The sequence below is a fragment of the Capsicum annuum genome, chromosome 6 (genome assembly GCF_002878395.1).
Source record: "Capsicum annuum cultivar UCD-10X-F1 chromosome 6, UCD10Xv1.1, whole genome shotgun sequence".
NCBI classification, from domain to species: Eukaryota; Viridiplantae; Streptophyta; class Magnoliopsida; order Solanales; family Solanaceae; genus Capsicum; species Capsicum annuum.
Genome location: NC_061116.1, coordinates 210,836,108 through 210,861,212, shown reverse-complemented (window position 1 = coordinate 210,861,212; position 25,105 = coordinate 210,836,108). Strand labels below are relative to the sequence as shown.

At 34.9% G+C, this 25,105-nt stretch overlaps 2 protein-coding genes across 2 annotated transcripts; one reads left to right on the top strand and one right to left on the bottom strand.

Moving 5' to 3' along the window:
- Nucleotides 1-790: 790 nt before the first annotated feature.
- On the top strand, nucleotides 791-2,849 carry LOC124899610. Its single transcript, XM_047414553.1, has 7 exons — nucleotides 791-1,333; nucleotides 1,468-1,756; nucleotides 1,838-1,959; nucleotides 2,047-2,100; nucleotides 2,220-2,300; nucleotides 2,657-2,737; nucleotides 2,808-2,849. Exons 1-7 carry the CDS (start codon nucleotides 791-793, stop codon nucleotides 2,847-2,849), a joined length of 1,212 nt encoding a protein of 403 aa, XP_047270509.1.
- Nucleotides 2,850-22,040: 19,191 nt separating this feature from the next.
- LOC107875941 (NADPH-dependent aldehyde reductase-like protein, chloroplastic) lies at nucleotides 22,041-24,839 on the bottom strand. The gene has a single exon (XM_016722848.2). It carries the CDS (start codon nucleotides 22,963-22,965, stop codon nucleotides 22,192-22,194), a length of 774 nt encoding a protein of 257 aa, XP_016578334.2. The 5' UTR covers nucleotides 22,966-24,839; the 3' UTR covers nucleotides 22,041-22,191.
- Between the last annotated feature and the right edge of the window lie 266 nt (nucleotides 24,840-25,105).

Genomic DNA, 25,105 nt, shown 5'->3' with positions numbered 1-25,105 from the left:
ATGGCTCATGATATCCAGATTGTCATGTTTTACCATTCATTGTGTATGATTTCAGATTTTAGATTTCTTTCAAGCTTTATAAGCCATTTACAAATGTCCTGCATGATTTGGAGAGAAAACTTATGACATGATCGTTAGATATATATATATATATATATATGTGTGTGTGTGTGTGTGTGTGTGTGTGTGTGTGCATATAAATATGTTTATTTCATGCACCCCCCTGTACTCAGTACATATTCCATGGTACTGACCCATATGTTAGCATGTGGGCTACATTTTCCTTATAATGTAGGTTCAAGTGCTCATTCCCAGGTTTGACCGTGATTATCCGAGCACGTTGATCTACATCCTCTGCAGTGGTGAGTCCTCATGGTCCGAGGACTTATTCAGATTTCCTCATTTACTTTGAGTCATTCAGTTTATTTCCTGAGTTGAGGTCAGTTGGGGTTTGTCCCAATGGCTCATGGATATACAGTTTAGTAGAGGCTTGTCATACTAGATGGATAGATTGATCAGATTTGTCAGAGATGTCATATTTTGTTACTTTTCGTATTTCATTCGTATTGTAGTATGATATTATCGAGGATGTTTAGATGTTTTGATTATGATAACTTTGATTATAAGTGATGAATGGTAGAAAAATAGCTAAAAGGGTTAGCTTGGGGCTACTTGTAGCCTTAAGCACCGTGTGACACCTCGGGGCCCATTTTCGGAGCGTAACAAAATCCAACAAGAAATTAAGGACGAGATACATGTGTGTGTGCAGGGGAATATTTTTAAATTTACCATGCTTGAATTTGTCATTATCACCGGCCTGAAATGCACCGATGATATTGATGAGTTTATATATACTTCATCATCAAAATCCCCTTTGATGTTGAAGTATTTTTCTGAATCTAGAGGTGGTATAACTAGGTCAAAACTGATAACACGTGTGAAGATGGGAAATTTTGAGAACTCTGAAGATGCTTTGAACCATGCGATATTATATTTTGTTCATACATTCATGTTATCTCAACATAAAGAAGCACCAATCAATGTAGCTCACTTCCAAATGGTCGAGGATGGTCGGTACATACACTTTCCATGGGGAAAGATAACTTTTGAAAAGTTGATCAACTCATGGTGGCAGGATTTCAGAGTCGCAAAGCAGTTATATTCTTTGGGTGGAATGCCCCACGCTCTAAGTGTCTGGATATTTGAGTGTTGCTCTGCGGTAGATAAAAAAACTACTTTGCAACATGAAAACATCATCCCAAGAATACTTAACTGGCCTGTTGAGTGTACAAGGCCTAAGTATGAATCTTTTATGCCTGGCATATTCAACAAGGTAATTTTATAACATGTTAAATATTTTTATTTTATACTCACTTTTTCAAAGTTCAAATATTTTATTTAAAAATAAATTTTTTCAGTGTTCTTTTAAGAATTTATAGCCTACAAACGAAGAAGTTTGTACTTTAGAAGAATTTTGTGGTTTTTGATCCAACATCTGCTGCTTTCACTTCTGTTGCTGCGAAAATGCAAACGGCAGGCGATGAAGATCAATCGCGTGTTGTCACTAGAGATAACGACTATGATGATTTCACCATTGGACCTACTCAGGAATTTCTAAGAATGGCTCGTTTGGCTAAACCTGTATCAACTGAGCAACTATCTAAAAGAATAAAAATAGTTATGTTTCAGGAAGTTAGTCCAGTTACGACAGATGGACAAAAATCAACAAGTTCTCATTCAGTACGCCATGTGTCGGGTATGTTTTCTAAAAAATAATAACAATTAATACATAAACTACAAATTCGTGTGTCTGCTTTTGATCATCGTCATCAAGTAGAAATTGGTGTTTCTCCTGAGCGCGAACAACTCAAGTCCGTTCCTTCGTCCTCCTCAACACCTGAAGGGACTTCTAAGTCTAATTTAGATATGGAGCAGATAAAGAGTTACATCAAAGCATATGTAAGTTAATTTTCTTATTCACAAATTTTAATTTTAAAAAAACATTATTTATTTCTAATATCTTATTGTTTATCTGTACGTTATAAGGTGAATGAAAAAATTGCTGAGCTAAAAATACTAATCTCCAATATACCTGCTGAGGTCGTTAAAGCATTGAAGAAAGAAAACAATAAAGAATCTCCGGTATAAAATAATTTTTCCTTCAAATTTTTAATACTTTGAATAAATACTCATACATTAGTATTATTCATGAAATATAGGAGGAGAAAATTGTTCATCATAAAGAAGGTGCAGAAGAAGGATCAAAAATAAAAGACAGTGTTTATAGGAATGATTTGTCGGTAATGTTAAATTAAATTAAATTGGCATGTTACGATAAATCTGTATATCTCCAACATCATAACCTATTTTTGTTTGGTTATTATACAACATGAAGATGAGTACATGAGACCAGTAATTCACATAACGAATGATGAACCATCAGTACTTGAACCTTTGGAAACAGAGATCCAAGATTTTGTCCACATTCATACTGAATGTCCAACAATAGCTATGGTTCAATTCGATCAGAAGGTATATATATGATATGTATAAATATGGTTATACAATGTAGATATGAAAGTATAAAAAAAACTTCATTCGTCATTATATAAATTTGATTAAATGTACAGACATCTACTTGTCAATTTTTTTGTAGGATGAGCATATGAATAATCAAGAAGAGGGACATGAAGAAGAATCGAAAAACACGCACATTACTGAAATGGAATATATATCGGTATATTTTTGTCTATCATGTTGGTTTGTTTTTGGATGCATATCAATATTTTAAATCGCTTTACTTGTAGGCTGTTACAGTATTATTACCCATACATTTGAATGTATATTGATGTGTTACACTGTCACGACCCGAACTAGGGTCTGGCCGTGACAAGCATTTCGAACCATGGAGGCCCGAAAGACCTCTATCTGTCTGGTAATCATGCACCTAATTCATATGATCAAAGTAATACGGAAGAAACACAATAATTCGGAAACATGGTCATAAATATGAAAAGAAATAATAACGGGGACATAAGGTTCCCCCAACATCAATCAACCTTTAAACAACTGTCTGCGAAAATCTCGAACAAATGACTGAGTCAAGTAACCGTATATAAACTGGGACAAGGCCCCCAGTACACCCCAAAATTGAATATAAGATAAAAGGACTGCAGGATATAAAACCTTCCAAAACATAGAAGGCTCACCACTTGTCTATGCAACTCTGTCTGAATGATCTACTGATTCTCTTGATCCCTAGACTGGGCCTCTAAACCTGAGAGGTTGGAGAGGGGAGGGGGTCAACACAAAAGTAATGGCATGCAGAGATATCAAAACAAAATATAATATTTTTACAAAATATAGTTGAGAGCCATTATAAAGCAATTTCGTATCAAATCATTTGAAAACACATGGGCGTAATGCAATAGTTTCTCAACAATAATGAAATGCAACTGAGTTAGGTGGAATACCCTACATAATTTACACCAACTGTCTAACCTCGGTTGCCACCGAGATTGGAGTATAAGTGAGGGAGAGACACATAAGACCACGAAGCATGGTGTCTCAACCCACTGGTAGTGCCCAAGATCACTTAGCCTGGGCTCCTACCTATAGTCCCAATTTGAGAATGGCATAAAGTCAAGTACACAAGATCACTTAGCTTGGTACCAAATCTCCGTGTCGGCAAACACGGTTTCCAGCGATGAGCCCTTACACTCAAACTCCTTCTTCGGGCATCCACCTATCTCATGTAAAATCAATGCATTAGAACTTCATCTGATTCAATCACATATCATATTCTATAGGGTATCGTCATACCCGACTTGAAAGTAATCAATATCACTTCCACATATGCATTATCATGTAAAAACCAAGGTGCTTCATCATTTACAAGTGGTGAACAATATTCATTTCAAATTCATGCTCTCTTTTATTGGTCACAATATGATATGGGGTATCAAGACATTATCATGGGAATTTGAAAGAAATTTATCATTCATATTTATCAAACTTCCATGGAAAATCTCAAATCACATATGCATGGTTTCAACCATTGAAGTATATAGGCAAACAATTCCCATGACATAAAGAAAAATGACTTAGAAATCATATTAAAAGCAAGTTATTAGCATTTGATTGAAAACCCCCATTTAAAATCATGCATGTTCATAAAAACTACGCCCATGAGATTTTAGGATAACCTCACGTACCTCTATTTCCAAGGATAATAGATGTTTCTTGAAGCTTGTGGATTGGTGATTCCAAATATGTAATTATCTTTGAAAACCTACGATCGAATATTGAACTATTTGGGTTTTTATTTTGAAACCCTAAGGAGAATATTTTAGCACTTTTGATGAATGAAGATGTATTTTGGGGTCCTTGGAACTGAATTTCGTGTTTAAGGGCTAAGTAAGGGTGGAAAAGGACCACTTTGTCCCCAAAATGGAGTGTTTAAGTCACTTGAATTCTTTACATAGGCGCCGCCCATCCCATTGCCTATGATTACATAGGCGCCGCCTAGGCTATCGCCTATGTTTACATAGGCGCCGCCTAGGCTATCACCTATGTTTTCCAGTGGCCATGGGAGATTGGTTAGGCGACGCATATCACTTTGGCCATAACTTCTTCCTCGGGTGTCGGATTTTAGTAAAATTGGTATCGTTGGAAAGCTAACTAAAATACCTATCATTTGACACAAAGTAGGATTCCTAATTCAACATATACAGAGAGTTATAGTCGATGGAAGCTGACACATTTTACAACGTCCACTAAAGCTTAGTCGATCAAAATAGTTTCAACTCGTCCATGAGTTGAAGGACCTCTATGATCCAAATTCAAGCTTGAATGGATTCACATGCTACACAAATAATTAACATGCCGTATTGGCATAGGATTTTATGGATTTGGGATTATCAACGCATCGAAATCATGGTCTATATTGTAGCCCAAAATGCGGGGCGTTACATTATCCCCCCCTTAGGATTATTCGTCCCCGAATGATGATGCGGGACACAGACAGACACGATTTCAAGCATAATAAAGGACTAGGAAAGATAAGTTAGGAATAGTACCTTCTGTCTTATCCTCCATCGAAGCAAACAAATTGGGATATCTAATTCTCATATCATCTTCTGACTCCCAAGTTGCTTCTTCGACTTTCTGATTCCTCCACAGTACCTTTACAGAGGCTATCTCTTTGCTCCTCAGCTTTCGAACTTGGCGATCTAAAATTTCAATGGGCTCTTATTCGTAAGACGAGGAGTCTGTCACTTTGATACCCTCTACTGGCAATACCATAGAATGATCTCCAATGCATTTCTTCAATATGGATACATGGAATACCGGATGAACGGAATCCAAACTTGCAGGCAATTCTAGCTCATATGCAACTGTACCAATCTTTTTCAGAATCTGATATGGCCCTACATAGTGAGGGCTCAATTTACCTTTTTTTACAAACCGCATAACTCCTTTCATAGGAGAAACCTTGAGAAACACCCAATCACCAACTTCAAACTCTAGTTCTCTTCTCCAAACATCGACATAGGACTTCTGACGACTCTGAGCAGTCTTGAGTCATTCTCTAATGATCTTCACTTTTTCTATCACCTGATGAAAAAGATCAGGCCCATACAATTGAGTCTCACCCACTTCATACCATCCTATCGAAGACCTACATCTACTCTTATACAAAGCCTTAAAAGGAACCATCTTGATGTTGGCATGGTAATTATTATTGCAAGAAAATTCAACTAGTGACAGGTGATCTACCCTACTATCTTTGAAATCAATGACGCATGCCCTCAACATATCTTCGAGGGTCTGAATGGTACGCTCAGCTTGCCCATCTATCTGAGGGTGGAAAGCTGTGCTCAAATTCACTTGTGTACCTAAACCCTTCTGAAAAAATCTCCAGAACTGAGATGACAACTGCGTACCTCTATCAGATATAATGGACACTGGTGCCCATGCAATCAAACTATCTCCTCAACGTAAATCTTAGCATAAACCTCTCCCGAATAATTAGTCCTTACAGGCAAAAAGTGGGCTGACTTTGTCAACCGATCTACAATCACCCATATAGAATCATACTAGTTTCGGGATCTCGGAAGTCCTATAATAAAGTCCATGTTTATCATCTCCCACTTCCATAAAGGCAGGGCTATCTCTTGGGAAGTACCACCTGGCCTCATGTGTTCTACCTTCACTTGTTGACAGTTCAAATACTAGGACACAAAATCAGCTACATCACATTTCATGTTATTCCACCAATACAAGGTTTTCAGATCATGGTGCATCTTAGTAGAGCCTGGGTGAATGACATACCTCAAAGTGTGCACCTCATTAAGGATTCTTTCCCATAGCTCATCAACATTCGGAACGCACAACCTACCCTGAAATCTCAGAATACCATCACCACCAATTTCAAACGACATAACCTTTTGTTGACCCATATCTTTCTTGATTCGCATCAAGATGGGATCTTCAACCTGCTTCTCATTAACTTCAGCACAAAGGGATGACTTAGCTAACTCATGAACAATCACCCCTCTATCTTTGGAATCTAAGGTCGCATTCCCAGATTTGTAAGGCGGTGAATATCCTTCACCATCTCTTTCTTTCTTTCTTCTACATGAGAAAGGCTGCCCATAGACAACCTGTTGAGGGCGTCGGCTATAAAATTTGCCTTGCCCGGATGGTAATGCAGACTCATATCATAGTCTTTCAAAAGCTCCATCCAACGCCTCTGCCTGAGGTTCAATTCTTTCTATGAGAAAACATACTGAAAACTCTTATGGTCAGTATAAATATCAACATGCACTCCATAGAGATAGTGCCTCTAGATTCTAAGTGCAAACACCACGGCTGTTAACTCCAAGTCATGAGTGGGGTAATTGCGCTCATGCACCTTTAACTGCCTAGATGCATAAGTTATTACCTTACCATACCTCATCAATACACAACCAAGTCCCACACGGGATGCAACACAATAAACCACAAAATCATCTACACCCTCGGGAAGGTCAAAACAAGAGCAGTAGTTAGCTTGTTCTTCAACTTCTCAAAACTATTTTCACACAAGTCAGACCATGCAAACTTCATCTTTTTCTGAGTCAATTTAGTAAGCGGAGCATCTATGGAAGAAAAACTCTCTACGAACCTTCTGTAATACCCCGCCAAACACAAGAAGCTCCGAATATCGGTTGGAGTCGTGAGTCTGTGCCATTTTCTCACTGCTTTAACTTTTTAAGGATCCACTCTTATTCTGTCACTGGACACAATATACCCCAGGAAGGCAATAGCATCTAACCAGAATTCACACTTAGAAAATGTGGCATACAACTGATGATCCTTAAGGGTTTGAAGAATAATTCAGAAGTGATTGGCGTGATCCTCTTTACTCTTAGAATAGATCAGAATATTATCAATAAATACAATGATGAACAAGTCAAGAAACTGACGGAACACTCTATTCATAAGATCCATAAAGGCTGCAGGGGCGTTAGTCAACCCGAAAGACATGACTAGAAATTCGTAGTGACCATATCGGGTTTGGAAGGTTGTCTTGGGTATGTCTGACTCCCTAACTTTCAATTGATGATAACCCGAATGAAGGTCTATTTTTGAAAAACACTTGGCACCCTGAAGCTGGTCAAAAAGGTCGTCAATCCTAGGAAGAGGATATTTATTTTTAATCGTGACCTTATTCAACTGACGGTAGTCTATGCACATCCGAAGGGACCCATCCTTCTTTCGCACGAAGAGCACGGGTGCAGCCCATGGGGAAACACTAGGATGAATAAAACCTTTGTCTAGGAGGTCTACAAGCTGTTCTTTTAACACCTTTAGTTCCGCGGGAGCCATTCTATATGGCGGAATAGAAATAGGATGAGTGTCTGGCAATACATCAATACCAAAATCTATCTCCCTATCAGGGGGTATCCTTGGGAGATCTTCGAGAAAGACTTCTGGGAATTCATTCACTACAGGGACTGACTATAAAGGAAGGTTTTCAATTTTTGAATCTTTTACTCGGATTAGATGATACATACAACCTTTGGAGATAAGCTTTCGAGCTCTAAGATAAGAGATAAAGTGACCTCTAGGTTCCACAGAACTCCCTGCCCATATAATTGGTGTCTCATTTGACAAAGAAAAAGTGACCTTTCGAATTCTGCAATCAAGGGTGGCATAACACGAATGGAGCCAGTCCATCCCAAGGATTACATCAAAATCTATCATATCCAGTTCTATAAGGTCTGCCACAGTTACCCTACTATGAATAGACACAACACAATTTTTATACACCCTTCTAGTAACAACAGAATCATCTACAGAAGCAAAAACAGAGAAGGGTTCTACAATAACTTCGGGCTCAAACCCAAAACCAACAACCACATAAGGGGTCACATAAGATAAAGTAGACCCAGGATCAAGCAATACATAAACATCACGAGAAAAGATTCGTAACATACCGGTGACAATATCTGGTGAAGCTTTCGCCTTTTGGCGGTTAGTCAAAGAATATAACCGGTTGCGACCGCTCCCGACAGCTGAAGGAGCACCCATAGGAAGAGGAGCTGTGGAGGCGGCTTGGGACTTAGCCCCCTCTCCCCGTATTTTCTCCAACAGAAGGACAATCCCTCTGAAGGTGACCCACTTTACCACAAGTATAGCAGTTTATCCCCTTAAACCAGCACTTCCCTATATGATTCCTTCTGCAAACCTTGTACCGCGGATAAGTACGATGCTGCTGGGCCACACTGCCCTGAGACTGTGTACCTAGAGCCTTGCATCCATAAGGAGTCTGGAAACTCTGAGTTTGTCTGTCTGTCGGTGGTCTGGGTGCTGGGGAGATGGCTGCTGACTGTGTATAATTCCAAAACTTCTTCTTCTTCGACCACTTGTTACCCCAGCTACAGCTGACTCTGGTGCTGGTCCGCATATTTAGCTCTCTTAGCCTGTCTATATTTCTCTCTATATTCAGTAATCTTTTTCTTCTTCTCTTCCACCTGCTACATATGAATTGTCAGTCGAGCAAAGTCTAACTCTTTATTCAACATAGCCCCCTGGCACTCAAGTACCGGGTAATCAGCAAGGCCAGAGGCAAATTTCCTCATCCGGGCTCTCATATTACTAGTCAACTCTGGTGCATAGCGGGCTAGTTTATTAAACTTCAAAGTGTACTCCTGGACACTCATACTGCCCTGCTTTAGATTCATAAACTCTTCCGCTTTGGTCTCCCTCAACTCTAAAGGAAATAATTGATCAAGGAAAGCTTCCACAAATTTGCCCCAACCTGTGGGCTCAGCACTTTCACCTTTTGCATCTTCCCAATCGGCATACCACTGACTCGCAACATCCTTGAGCTGATAGGTTGCTTGCGCTACCCCTTCAACCTCATCCACATGCATCACCTTAAAGATTTTTTCCATCTTATCCACGAATACCTGTGGATCTTCCTCCACCTTGGTGCCAGTGAACTTAGGTGGGTCCATCTTCATGAAATGTCTGACTCTAGTAGCCTCAGACGTAACAGATGTAGACCCAACATCTTCCGATCATTGATCCTAGTTAGCTACCAACTGTGTCAGCATATGAATGGACCGTCTAAATTCTGCATTTGAAATATCTCCCTGAGCAGTTGGGGGACTGTTGGCATTACTCTGCGGAGCCCGAGGTGGACTAGTCGAGACTGGAGGGACTCCTGGAGTAGGGACAAATTCTAGAGTATGAGCCCTGTTACGGGCCCGTATCCCATGGGTGGGATGGACCTCATCTGCTTGAGCATTCTGATCGATGATACGACGTGAAGGCATAACTGTGTTTTTGAAACACAAATGATCATTAATTAGGGAATAGTTCAGACTCTGAAGCACGAACTAAATCACAAAGAAGGAAAATATTTCCTAAACGCCTAGTAGCCCCCTGCTTATAAGTGTGGCGCGCTACACACCCATAAATAGGACTCTACCCGATGCGATTTCGCATATACCCTGGGACCATGAACCATGCTTTGATACCAAGTTTGTCATGACCCAAAATAGGTCCTGGCCGTCATGAGCATTTTGAACCATGGAGGCCCGAAAGACCCCCATCTGTCTGGTAATTATGCACCTAATTCATATGATCAAAGTAATGTAGAAGAAACACAATAATTTGGAAACATGGTCATAAATATGAAAAGAAACAATAACGGGGAGATAAGGTTCCCCCAATATCAATCAACCTCTAAACAACTGTTTGCAAAAATCTCTAACAAATGACTGAGTCAAGTAACCGTATATAAACTGGGACAAGGCCCCCAGTAGACCCCAAAACTGAATATAAGATAAAAGGACTGCAGTACATAAGACCTTCTAAAACATAGAAGGCTCACCACTTGTCTATGCAACTCTGTCTGAATGATCTACTGATTCTCTTGACCCCTAGACTGGGCCTTTGAACCTGAGAGGTTGGAGAGGGAAGGGGGTCAGCACAAAAGTAATGGCATGCAGAGATATCAAAACAAAACATAATATTTTTACAAAATATAGTTGAGAGCCATTATAAAGCAATTTCGTATCAAATCATTTGAAAACACATGGGCATAATGCAATAGTTTCTCAACAACAATGAAATGCAACTGAGCTAGGTGGACTACCCTACATAATTTACACCAACTTTCTAACCTTGATTGCCACCAAGATTAGAGTATAAGTGAGGGAGAGACACACAAAACCACGAAGCAGGTGTCTCGACCCACTGGTAGTGCCCAAGATCACTTAGCCCGGGCTCCTACTTATAGTCCCAATTTGGGAAGAACATATAGTCAAGTACATAAGATCACTTAGCCTGGTACCAAATCTCCGTGTCGGTAAACACGGTTTCTAGCGATGAGCCCTTACACTCAAATGCCTTCTTCGGGCATCCACCTATCTCATATAAAATCAATGCATTCGAATTTCATCTGATTCAATCACATATCATATTCTATAGGGTATCGTCATACCCGACTTACAAGTAATCAATATCACTTCCACATTGCATTATTATGTAAAAACCAAGGTGCTTCATCATTTACAAGTGGCGAACAATATTCATTTCAAATTCATGCTCTCTTTTATTGGTCACAATATGATATGGGGTATCAAGACATTATCATGGGAATTTGAAAGCAATTTATCATTCATATTTATCAAACATCCATGGAAAATCTCAAATCACATATGCATGGTTTCAACTATTGAAATATATAGTCAAACAATTCCCATGACATAAAGAAAAATGACTTAGAAATCATATTGAAAGTACGTTATTAGCATTTGATTGAAAACCCCCATTTAAAAGCATGCATGTTCATAAAAACTACACCCATGAGATTTTAGGATAACCCCACGTACCTCTATTTCCAAGGATAATAGATGTTTCTTGAAGCTTGCGAATTGGTGATTCCAAATATGTAATTATCTTTGAAAATCTACGGTCGAATCTTGAACTATTTGGGTTTTAATTTTGAAATCCTAAGGAGAATCTTTGAGCACTTTTTATGAATGAAGGTGTATTTTGGGGTCCTTGGAACTGAATTACGTGTTTTAGGGCTAAGTAAGGGTGGAAAAGGACCACTTTGTCATCAAAACGGAGTATTTAAGTCACTTAAATTCTTTACATAGGTGCCGCCCATCCTATTGCCTATGTTTACATAGGCTCCGCCTAGGCTATCGCTATGTTTACATAGGCTGGGCTATCTCCTATGTTTTCCAGTGGCCATGGGTGATTGGTTAGGCGATGCATATCACTTTGAAAGGCCAAAACTTCTTACTCGGGTATCGAATTTTAGCAAAATTGGTATCGTTGGAAAGCAACTTGAATACCTATCATTTGACACATAGTAGGCTTCCTAATTTGACATATACAGAGAGTTATGGTCGATGGAATCTGATACACTTTACAACATCCACTAAAACTTAGTTGATTAAAATAGTTTCAACTCGTCCATGAGTTGAAGGACCTCTATGGTCTAAATTCAAGCTTGAATGGATTCACATGCTACAAAAATAATTAACATGCCGTATTGGCATAGGATTTTATGGCTTCGGAATTATCAATGCATCGAAATCATGGTCTATATTGTAGCCCAAAATGCGGGGCGTTACATATACATTATTAATACTAATAGTAAATTTACAAAAATGAATGTTCTTTTATTTAAAGACTGTTTCAATTTTATTATACATTCATTTGAATGTATAACATTATGTTATACATTAAATCCCTATATAACAAATACATATGCATTTGTTAGACATATCAATTTTAAATCACTGGTCTATATTTTTTTCGTTCAACTTCATATCACTTTAACTAAGCTTTTATAAATGAAGCTTGTTACTGAATGTAGGATGAGCATAATGAAGCAGGTTGTACTGAAGATTGACCATACATCAAAGCCCTCAAATGAAACGTTTAGAGATATTTTTTTGGTTGTTCATATTGTGTATTAACTCAAAACTTACATGCTTATACATTCACATCCATGCCAACTAGATATCAAATTCTATAAACAGATTTTCATTCATCATTATATGGCTTTTAAAATTACTATTACAAAGTTATTTTCTCTAGCACTATGTCTTACTTTGAATAATTTGCATTGTAATACTATCTTATTGTGATATAGTCTCAGTTCCATTATACGTTCATTTTAATGTATAGCATTCATTATACATTTACATGAATTTTATATATGATGATTGTGACTAAATGTAGGATGAGCATAATGATGCAAAAAAAGTAGGTTGTACTGAAGAACTGAGCAGATAACATAGCTCTCATATGAAACATTTAGAGGTAAATTTTTTATTTTTCATGTTGTTTATCAACTCAAAACTTACATTCTTATACATTCACATCCATCCCTAATAGATATCAAATTATGTAAACATCTTTTCATTCATCATTGTATTACTTTTAAAATCACTTTTACAAATATTTATCCTTTAGAACTATGTCTTACTTTTAATAAATGTGTTCCGACATTCTACTTAACTCTTAATTTAGGATGTGCTTATTTCTGATAAAGAGGAAGCTAGTATCGAAGATTTGGGAAAAGAGCATAGTCCTGTGATGGTACATTTGTTATTTTTTTCTGTTTTACTCCTGCTGATTTAACACTTCAAATTTAAAAAACATAAACTTATGACATAGTACAGTCCTTTATACATTTGTGATACATATAGATATACGACATATTTATTTTATTACATAATGATTTTAGTTAAAATAGGATGAGCATATTTCCACAAAAGAATTATGTTGTGCTGGCGAATTGAACAAATCATAGTACTGATGTGAAAGATTTGCAAGTATTTTTTTTACAGTTCAAATAGTTTTTTTTAACTAACAAAACTATCTACATAAATGTAGCTGTTTTTTAGGTATTACTAATGTTAAACATTAATATGTTTGATTTTACACATAACACATCAATCTTTAATCTGTAAGATGATATGAATGCCACACTAACGGAGTCTGTTCAAGATGCTTTAGACACACTAATATTTGGGTTGTCAACACCTTTGAATACAAATAAATTTGATGTTCTTACACCAAATTTAGTGATGGAAAGCCAGTGGTCACTTCCAGATAGTCAGTTTCCACCTGACTTTCCTGATGCACAAGTAAAGGAGCTTGAGGCAGCAAAAGCTCGTGAAGTAAAACATAAATCACCTGTAAAAAGAGACAGAAAAAGTCAAAGATTTTCAGGTCACCATACATCACAAAATTTGGATCGAGCTCTAAAGATGAGGGAAGTTCTGATGATAAAGAGAATTAGAGGTATACTTTTGATGGTTGTACCATTTATGAAGACTTGCCTAATCAATTGATCAACGATTATTCACAGTGGCTTTAACTTGGGTTACTGAAATATCATGCTTCAAAGCAAGTTATTTAGAAAGATTACTAAATTATTGAAAATAGTACATAAGAATAAACCTTGGTGAAGTCTAATACTTGTTTATATTACAGGAAACAAACAGACAATCACTATCTAAAAATGCTCCAGGATTAGGTTATCCTCTATTGAACTTTATTGTTGCACAAGTACTCTCAAAGAATTGGTTCTACTTGATGACGCAACCCAAAATGTGTTGGAATGATGAGGTAAACTAAAATCAACTATATCATGCTTGTTTAAGCTTTTACTAAAAATATTCTAATTGTTACAGCACATAGAATCTATTGTATTATAACATATCATACATATGGTGTGATGTACAATCACTTTTTATACATTTAATTGTAACAGATCATACATTGATGTTCTTTGTTGAAAGCATAATAATAACTAAAACATATGACTTCGAATTTATTTTATGACACAATTTCATACATGTGGTAAGACATATAATCACATTTAATATATGTTATGTTAACATATCGTACATTCTTTTCAATTATAAATACATAATAACAACTAAAAATTATGCATTAGAATCTATTGTATGATTAAAATACAAAATACATAGAACCTATTGTATAGTTACATATCATACATGTGGTGTGATGTATAATCACATTTAAAACAGTGAATAGTAACATATCATACATACCTATTCTTTGTTGCAAAATAATAATAAATAAAATATTTTACTACGATTTAATTTTATGACTAAAAATTATACATGTAGTATTACATATAATCAGATTTTATACATGTTATGTTAATATATCATACATTAATGAACATTCCCAATACATACTAATAACTAAAACATATGCATTGGCATCTGTTGTATGAATAAATACCATACATGTTTTGGACTATATCATTATATAGATGTAATGGAAATAGATCATTCAATCAACTTCTTACACGATACATAATAATAACGTATTAATATGCAGTTTTCTTTCAGTGCTTAACATAACGTACCCATTTTAACATGTAGCACTTAGATGTGATATTGTACCATTTGTGAAAAAAATCGAAGTTGCAGCAGTGTTATATATATAGATATATGAAAACCAGTTGCTTCTTCAAACATATATGGAAAAAATATACGAACGCTATTTTCCAGCAGTTAAAACAGAGCACATATCCACGCAAGAAGACTACGCAGAATCTGTTGTTTGTGCTTCTAATAAAATTGCTATAAGAAATATAATTAATGGATTTTGTATTCCTGTGGGTTTACCATGGCATTTGGTTGATGAGGTATATGTTCCTGTTAACTGTGGAAAAGAATATCACTGGGTATTGGCTGTAATTGTGTTAAAGGAGAGAACAATACGGGTGTATGACTCATTGTCAAGCAAAAAGAAAAGTGAACCGTCAACTGAAATACAAAAGTTAGCAGCCATGCTGCCTACTTACTTGTCGGACAGTGATTTTTTTCAAAAGACTGAAAGAATTGACTAGTCAACACTTAAAGCGTACGAAGGGAAGATTGGTCTGCAAACTGGTGAGATAAGTCACAACTCATTTGATGTTTAATACGTCCAAAATATTCCACAACAAGCGTCTGATAGTTTTTAAGTGTCTCTTACTTTTTAAATTTTCACATGTATAATCATGATAAATTACTAAACTCATCGGTGTTTCATTTTATTAAAAATTCAGGGACTGCGGGATCTTTGTGGCTGCATATACAGACATATTAAGTGAATGGCAGCAAGTTCATTCATGTGAGTTTGAAGCTGCTAGTCAACGTGCACGTTATGCTTCGTTACTATGGCATTACGGAGTGACGAAGGAAAAAAAAAGGTTATACGAGTGATATTGATGATCCTTCTCGTCCAAAGAATACTTTTCTCCAATCACCTGATGAAAGTGCAATTGTTACTTTGGAGTAGCTCATTCTAAAAAATATTCTAATTGCTTTTTTTGTTGTTTCTGCTAAATAGTTATATACAATAATATTTTTTTGAATGTTGGTTTTTAGGCAACATTATATGGATGGAGTATTCGGTTCTAATACATTTACATTTACATAAACTCTTTTCTACTTATTCCATCTTGTTTGTTAATTACTCATTTTACCTAACTTAATATTAAAAACACTGTATAACAACAATTTACATATGTAAAAACCACATATGTATAATAAATTATATATATGTAAAACATTTTTTTTCCAACATTAAAGAAGTTAATATTATATTATGAGTTAATTATACATTGAGCAGGTATAAAAATTATTTTTAATAAATTCAGTAGATAACATCATACATGTTGCAACATCTCATTGCTTAATTGAAAACAGCTTTGGTATTCAATTTTTTTTTAGAAGAATAACAATAGCTCATAAATTGTAAACAAACTTAATGTATCAACATTTAGATGTAATACTGATAACAAAACAAGAATATTTTTTACTATCATACATACAACTTATTGTATAATCCATAATCCTCAGACAAATTCGTTTGCTTCATATTTTGGTAGTTGTTATGACTTTTTAAAAGCATTTACTTTGAATTCATACATGTTGTCAACGTATATATCATACATGTTAACTGTATTATACATTAAAAATACATATTACTACGCTGCAATAATAAGCAGTAAAGTCATAAAATATAATAATTCAAAACTGGATTACTTTGTTTTCAAAATATCATACATTAAGTCACAATTAAAAAGCACATAACAAATAAAAACATAAAATAAACTTCAACAAGCAAATCAACAAAAAACTAAAAACAATTGACGTTCTGTAGTTATATCCAAACAAGCACTTAGCATTTAGAACAACAAACTAAAATCTTCAACTTTCTTTTGGGAAAAAATCACACGTCCTAAGGTTGTGGCCTGCACGCCCGCATTTACCGCAATGATTTGAACTTGTAAGTGATTCACTAGATTTCAAATGTCTTCCTTTTTTGGCCTCCCAGGAGGTCTTCTGTATTTGGGTGGCAAAACTTCGTCTGCATCAACAAAATCTGGAACAATCCAATCTTTCATATCTGACATAGGAATTATGGGGATTTGATATGTCTTGACAATGGTGTTTGGACGCTACAATTCTGAACAGTAACGCCTATACTCTTTTACATCTATATTTATACTCTTCAAAACCGCAATTGAGTGTGCACATGAAATTTCATCAATTTGATACCAACAACAGCTACACGTGTCATGCTCAATATCAACAATGTACCTCCTTCCTGATTCATACACACAGTACAGATAACTACCAGCTGCCTTAACCTGTTAGCAATGATTAATTTTATACATTTAAAAATATAAAAATTAATAACAAATATAAAGTAGATTCAACTATCAGAATACATACCGTCATCCGCAACGATTTAACCCCATTATCAATTAGTATTTCTTAAAATCTTCTCCCAAGCGTTGTGTTTGTATAAGATGCAATTTCACTGTTTTTACAATTTCATGCAGCAAATAGAATCGTAACTTCTTCAAGGAAACCTAAAATAGGAAGTACTCTAGCCTCTACCAAACAACCGTTAATACATTCATCTATATTAGAGGTCATCATTCTACCTCTATTAATAGGGGCGTGACATCGAGACCATTTATCATAACCAGCTTCTTCCAGCTACTCCTTAACCCTTGGATCAACCTTTCCAACCTTTGACATAATGTAATCAAAATCTTCTTTTCTATACGCTTTAGCCATGAAATAATAAAGGTCACTAAGTCTTTGTTTTTCTAAAATATTTACAAATGTTTTTTCATAAATGCCAAATACATGCAAGAGGGGGGACATTAGGATAAACAATGCTCACACCTTTTATGATACTTTCATTTCGATCCGATACAACACATATGTTGTCCCGTTCTCCAAATGCTTCTCTAAATTGATGAAAAAATCCACTACACCGTAAGCTAATGGAAGAATACATCCTAAACAAAAAAAAAACAGTTCTATAATATATGTACACCATTGAACAGGCCTCAAATTATTTTACACTTACGTAATACATGACATCATACATGTTGTCCCACCATTATCACTTAATTGAAATCAAACAAAATATATAACTCCACACATTTTAATAATGTATAACAATACATCATACATCGTAAACATACTGTTAGTGAATTATAGATTTAATTATTAGTAAATGTATCAGATATTAAGCGTAAAATTTATAACAAAGTATGAATATTTTACAACATCATACATACACCATGACGTATAAAAGATAATCATACACATAGCACAAAAAATAAAATCTACTTACATTTTACTCGTTCAATTTTAAAATAAAAATGAAATTTCTAAGGTTGTTTAACAGAAATTAGCATCTACTGTATAGAAAACATCAAAAACACAAAATTAAATGCGCAATTTGGTAGTTTATGTACTCATTAAGCAAGTTCAATTTTTATTATACATACTAGAGCAACACATAATCTGATAGAACACATGCACAATGCTGAAATACCAAATGTAAATATTTAAAAGTATAATACCCGTACCATCAAGAGTGCTCGCCGATACAAATGTTCCTTGATATGGCCCGCTTAATTGTGCACCATCTACAACTATTACTGGACGACAAAATTTAAACCCCTTATCATGGGATGTAAGCCAATAAACAAGTATTTAAACTCGTTATCTAATGCCTTATGCATTCAAATGTATAATCCAGGATATACCTGGTTCAACATATATATATAACGGGGCATTTTTTGATATCATCAGCTAGTCCACCTTTAAGCATCGCAATTGCCCTTTCTTTTGCCCGCCAAGCCATCATGTAGTTAATATCAACACCGTAGACGGCCTTCATTTCTTCAATTATGTCCGCCGATGTGTGTATTCTCTTGTAATTAATTAACTTTGGTGCAGTAAACTCACTGACAAAAGTTGTTGTTGCAACCAAATTATTCAGTACTCTATCACCCAGGCTGCAACTATGTTTCGAATCTAATGTCTCTAGCACAAAGATTTCCGAATGATTCATCCAATACGCCTTCAGGATCTATTTACAATCTTTGACACGACAATGTAACACATAGCTGCAGTTACATTTTAAAACATGTTGTCCATTTAATCACATACATATAAAATCTATAATTTAAATAAAAAAATCATAACTAAATTGTTACAGTTCTATTATACATTCGAACGCATGTATAATGGAATATTATACATCATAAATGTAACTCTTTTTTATGCAAACAGCAAAGCCAGAAATTACAGTCAATAATAAAACTCGTTTAACAAATGCTATTACAACACAACAACATCCTTCACAACATCTACAAATAAAAAATAAAAATTTATTTCATACCTTTGTTTGTCAGATCGTTTAGTAAAGGTGTTAAAGTCATTCGATATCGCATATTTTGCGATAACCGATACCAAAGTTTCTTATCCTTATAAAGTTGGTTCACTTTTATTTTAGTGTTCTTGCAATCAGTAATGAAATTATTAACTTCAAATTCTGGAACATATAATGAATACTGATTCAGCGTTTCAACAACAGTTAAAGCAATCGAATCAGATTCACTACCTTCAATACACATTACAGCCCCAGTTTCTCTATCAAACTCGATATCCTTAATCGATTTGTTGGAAGTTGTTATACATAGCAGAAAACTTATAAGCCCAGAACATTGTTTCTTCAACTCAATATAAACCTTGACTCCATTATCATTTCTTATGATAATTGGAGAAGAATTACCATCAACAATATATTTTACTTCAATTTTTTTTTCGAACATCATCAATACCCAATTCCATCGCGATTGTCGCAACCAATTTCACAAAGTTAATACTTTCAGAAACAACAATTGCATCACTTTTGTATGCTTTAAAACTTATTTCTGTCTCCAATACACAGGAATGAGGCAACAATATTGGGATGTTCATATTTTTTCTCAGAAGAACTTACGAGCAAATATTTTTTACCCAAAAGAGTAAATCAGAAAAGAAGACAATTAAAGGTAGTGTTTAAGATTTTTTGTTTTTTAAACTCAACTTTCAATTTCTATTTTAACTCATACAATAATTAACATCACGTAATTTAATAACGTAATTTAAGGAATAAGGATACATTTACTGATTCCTTATCCCTTAATTTTAGGTAAATCAGATTTATCATACATTCAGCGAATGTATAACAATCAACCGAATGTATGACAATATTTTGCATAGTAGGGAGAGAGAAAATCTCAAGAGAAATTATGTAAATAGTTTCACTTTATGCGGTATATATGTTGTTTACACTTTAAATATTTGTAAACGCTTTCATATCTCTACTTGATTATACAATTGGACTTGCATACTTGGCATATAATCAAATCTTTGCATGAAATCTCAAAGACAAATAAACCATCAAATAATTCATAAATATTAGTATTTGCAAATTAATATTTCAATAATTTAATCTATTATTTTAACAAGGCCAAACCCATTGATAGCCCCTCAAACTTGTCCCTAAAATTCACTTAGGCCCCTAAACTAAGGCTTGTACCTATTAAACCCTTAAATCCCCCCCTCCCCCCCCACAATTTGGTTCCAATTGGGCATTTTTTGCCCAATCAACTAAAAACTCAAAGTGTGTGTTGCACACACACGCTGATGTGGCAAAAAGAGCTAATTGGAAGCTGTCACGTGGCATTGTGGGTTCGATAATTATTAAACATTAATTATATAATTATTTAGAAAATAAAAATAAAAAATCGATTATTAAAAATAAATTATAAAAAAAAAATATTAAAAAATAATTATAAAAAAATTAAAAAATATAAAAATAAAAAAACTGATTATTAAAAAAATATTATAAATTTTTAAAAAATAAAAATTTCATTGAAGATCCAAATTATTAATAAATAATTATAAAATTATTTTAAAAATATTAAAAAATATTATTAAAAAAATTATAATTATTTTTTAAAAACTGCATTGAGGATCCAAATTATTAAAAATAATTATAAATTATTTAAAAAATAAAAATAAAAATAAAAAAATTGCATTGAGGATTCCAATTATTAAAAAATAATTATAAAATTATTTAAAAAATAAAAATAAAAAATTTATTAATAAAAATAAAAAACTGAATATTTAAAAGAAATCATAAAATTTTAAAATAATAAAAATAAAAAATTGCATTGAGGATTCCAATTATTAAAAAATAATTATAAAATTATTTAAAAAGTAAAAATAAAAAACTGATTATTAAAAAATAGATTATAAATTATTTAAAAAATAAAAATAAAAAACTGATTATTAAAAATATATTATAAATTTTTTTTAAAAATGAAAATAAAAAATGACATTGAGGATCAAAATTATTAAAAACTAATTATTGAAAAGAAATTATAAAATCATTTAGAAACCCCCACCTTCCCCAGCCCAGCCCCACCTTCCCCGGCGTTAATCTCCCCCCCTTCCTCTTCTTCTCCATTAAAGTGAATCTTGCTTCTCCATGATCCTCAAAAATACACACATAAAATTTTTGTTTAAATCTACTTCAAGAATTCAAAAGGGGTCTATAAAAAAGTCATTCTTATTGAAATTTTTTATAAAATGGTGATATTAATGAAAAAAAAAAAAGTAATCTTTCTTGTGGAGGAAAAAAAAAGAAATGGTGATAAAAGTTATCTTTCTTGAAGAAAAAAGTGATTTTTATTGAAATTTGTTGTAACTTTTCAAGAAATGGTGATACTAATGGAGGAAAAAAGTGAATCTTGTTGAAAATTTTCAAGAAATGAGAATAATCATGATGAATTAAAATGAATTTGTTTATGTGAAGTTGTGGGGTCGGGTGAGGTGGGGGTAAGGTTGAAATGATAAAGACACGGGGTGGGATGGAGACGCAGGGGTTAGGGTGTTGTGAAGAATATGACATAGGGGTGGGGTGCTTTTTATCAAAAAAGAATTAAGAAATTATATTAATTAAAAATTATATTAATAAAATAATTTAAATATAAATCTTTTAATTAATATTTTTTGGGGCCTTCAGTGCCACTTGACATATTTTTATTCATAATTTAATTAAAAAAAATACCTCACACGCTTTCCTAAATACACTATATGCGTAATGTCATATGGACAAAAAATACTCAATTGAAATCAAATTAAAAAGTTTTAAAGGTTTGATAAATACAAGTCTTAGTTTAGAATTTTAAATGAATTTTAACAACTAAAGCTCATAACAAAAACAAATCAAACCGCAACATAACCAAATAGATATGAAAAAGCTCCGGCGAAAAAATATTCAGATGAAACCGCCATTAACACGAAGAATCTGTCCATTAACCCATTCAGAAGCATCACCAGCCAAAAAACCAACCACCGGAGCAATATCCTCCGGCACTCCAAGTCTTCCGTGTGGACAATCACCAATCACTCTATTTATCACCTCCTCCGTTTTCCCTTCGTAGAACAATTCCGTCGCTATAGGTCCCGGCGCCACACAGTTGGCGGTTATCCCTGTTCCTTTAAGTTCCTTCGCTAGTATTTTCACCATTGCTTCTACGGCTGCTTTTGAAGCAATGTACGCTCCGTACCCAGGCCTAAATGCAGCTGCTAATGATGTCGATAAGCATATGATCCTCCCTCCTCCGCCTTGTTTGATTCTAGCAGCACCTTCTTTGCAGCAGATGAAGGATCCACGTGTGTTTATATCGAAAGTTCTGTCGAAATCCTCGAGGGATGTGTTGAGGATTGACGGGTATTTCGCGTCCATTACGCCTGCGGAGTTGACGAGTATGTTGACGGGAGATTGGAAGGTTGATTCTGCTGCGTCGAAGAGGGATTTGACTTGATCTGGATCGGAGATATTGGCTTTGACGGCGATGGCGCGTGGGTGATCGGAGGTGGAGTTGATTTGGGATACGACTTCGTCGGCTTGAGCTGAATTGGAGGAGTAGTTGATGACGAGTTTAGCTCCAAGGGAGGCTAAGTGAAGGGCAATTGCTTTGCCGATTCCTCGCGAAGAGCCGGTAACGATGGCTACCCGATCTTGGAGTGGGAAGTTTTCTGCTGCCATGAGTACTCAAGAAGAAAAGCACAGAAATTGGTAAGGTAAAAGGGGGAAAAGGTAACGGGATTTTGTGGATATACACTGAATATTGCTGGAATATACATATATATATGAAGTTTTGACTACGGAAGCCATGGCGTTGCAGGTAAGAAAATCACGTCACTGCTCCAGTCACTCTGTATAGAACTAATAGACCTCTATACTTCTTAAAAAATTCGTTGGAACAAGACACCTCAGCTCTCGTTTTGAAATAAAATATTATTTCTTCGTGGAGAGACCGATTCAGAATTTTGATTTTAATGAATTTTTTAACGCAGATATGGAGTAATATTTTGATCAAAGTTGTTGACACTCTTGATCTTTTTGGCTTTACTTCTTTGTATTGTTTGCCTATACCGTTGACTTAACTGATATCTTAGGATCTCCAAATGACAAGCGTACCAACTTTTACTCAAATGAAGTCTAGTGTATTGGAATGGGATATTAGTTCAACTCATACTAACAAATATGCGTTAGATTTGTTAATAATTTCCCAATTTCTGCTTAAACGGTTTGACCTGGTTGCATAGTTCCCAAGTTTATTTAGCATGAAGTACAAGTTTTATGTTGTACTTTGAAAGTTATAACCAAAATTTCTATCCTGTACAGATTTTTGCTGTTCAGTTTGATTTGTGTTGGTAGGATTGTATTAGTTGAAGAAAAGTTTCTGAGATGTGCAGCATGAAAATGATATAACTTATACTAGAAAGATAGTTGTAGATTCTTGAATTCGTTTGATAGCTGCAAATTGATGTTACAGATAGTTCTATTTTAGAAAATTTTAATATCTAGGAAAATAGCAACGATTTGGTATGCTAAAAGCAATAGACAATGTTAACAGCATGTACTAACCTAAAGTTAAAAGTTTTTTTCTCTTTGTGGAAACTGTATCTTCCATAACACTAAGTAGTGGAGAAGCCACGAGTGATTCAGATATAGTACGATGCACATATTCCTCGCCTGTATTAATCTGCCTGCTTTCTGTGTTTTGTTTTTGACACCCTTTTGGAGGCAGTCTACAAATTTGCCAATTCTCTAGGTGTCTGTAGTTTGTGTGGTTATAACAATTCTGCTCGAGTTGTTCTGTGTTCTTTCCACTCACTTTGTTGTACTAGGGATCAAAGAACAATCGGAGCAGAACTAACATTACACAGTAACTAAGAGACCAAGAGTCTGTGTAGTTAGGATACTTAAATGAGTTGTGACTTTGTCACCTGTGTTAAGTAGTACTGAAAAAACAGAACAATTGGAAAGTAGTTTTTTCATTATCATTTAGTGGTAATCATATGCAATTGTTGCTGTGATAAAAATTAAGAGGGCCTTGCACTATCCTTATGTCTGCTTATTCAAAGTCTTTATGAGTGCTTCTCGATCTACTCTATTGTGCTTTCAGCTTTCCTTTCCTCTTTTCTCGTAGAAGAGGAAGTTAAATGATTCATGTTTAAATGTTTTGTTAACAATTTTGGGATCTCCAAACATGAGTAGTTGTCCCGAGCGTCAATATATAACCAAGGCGGATCCTTCACCACAATACTTTGATCTAACGCATTAATGCTCAAAAGTACAAAGAAGCATATGGTTACTGTTTGGAAAGACGGGCACACAACCAAAGAGTCCGACGGGGTAACAACTCGACAGGGTAACAGCGAAAAATATCCAAGACTAAACTTTCCCTTTCAACTTGAACCAAGAGGAGACAAATAAATACAAGCAAAATAGAGTAATATACATCAAACAAATCAACCAAATGAAACAAGACAAGAATAAAGACAATCACACGAGACACAAGATTTACGTGGAAAACCCTTTAGTGTGAAGAGTAAAAAACCACGGGACCAAAACCTCCACTATAATCACCAAAGAGTTACAATATTGTCCTCCAAAATGGCCACCAAACAATTGCCAAACAACAAGCAACAATACATACACCACAGCAACAAAACAAGAGAGTAAAGGAATACAAACATTAAAATTGCAGCTACTGTTCGGGACTGAAAAACAGGAGCTACAGACCACCAAATCATGCTCTGCCAGTTCCTGATCAAAGATCGAGATGAGAGGAACACGCAGTCCAAAAATCAGCTCAATCGGACAAGAAACGAAGCGA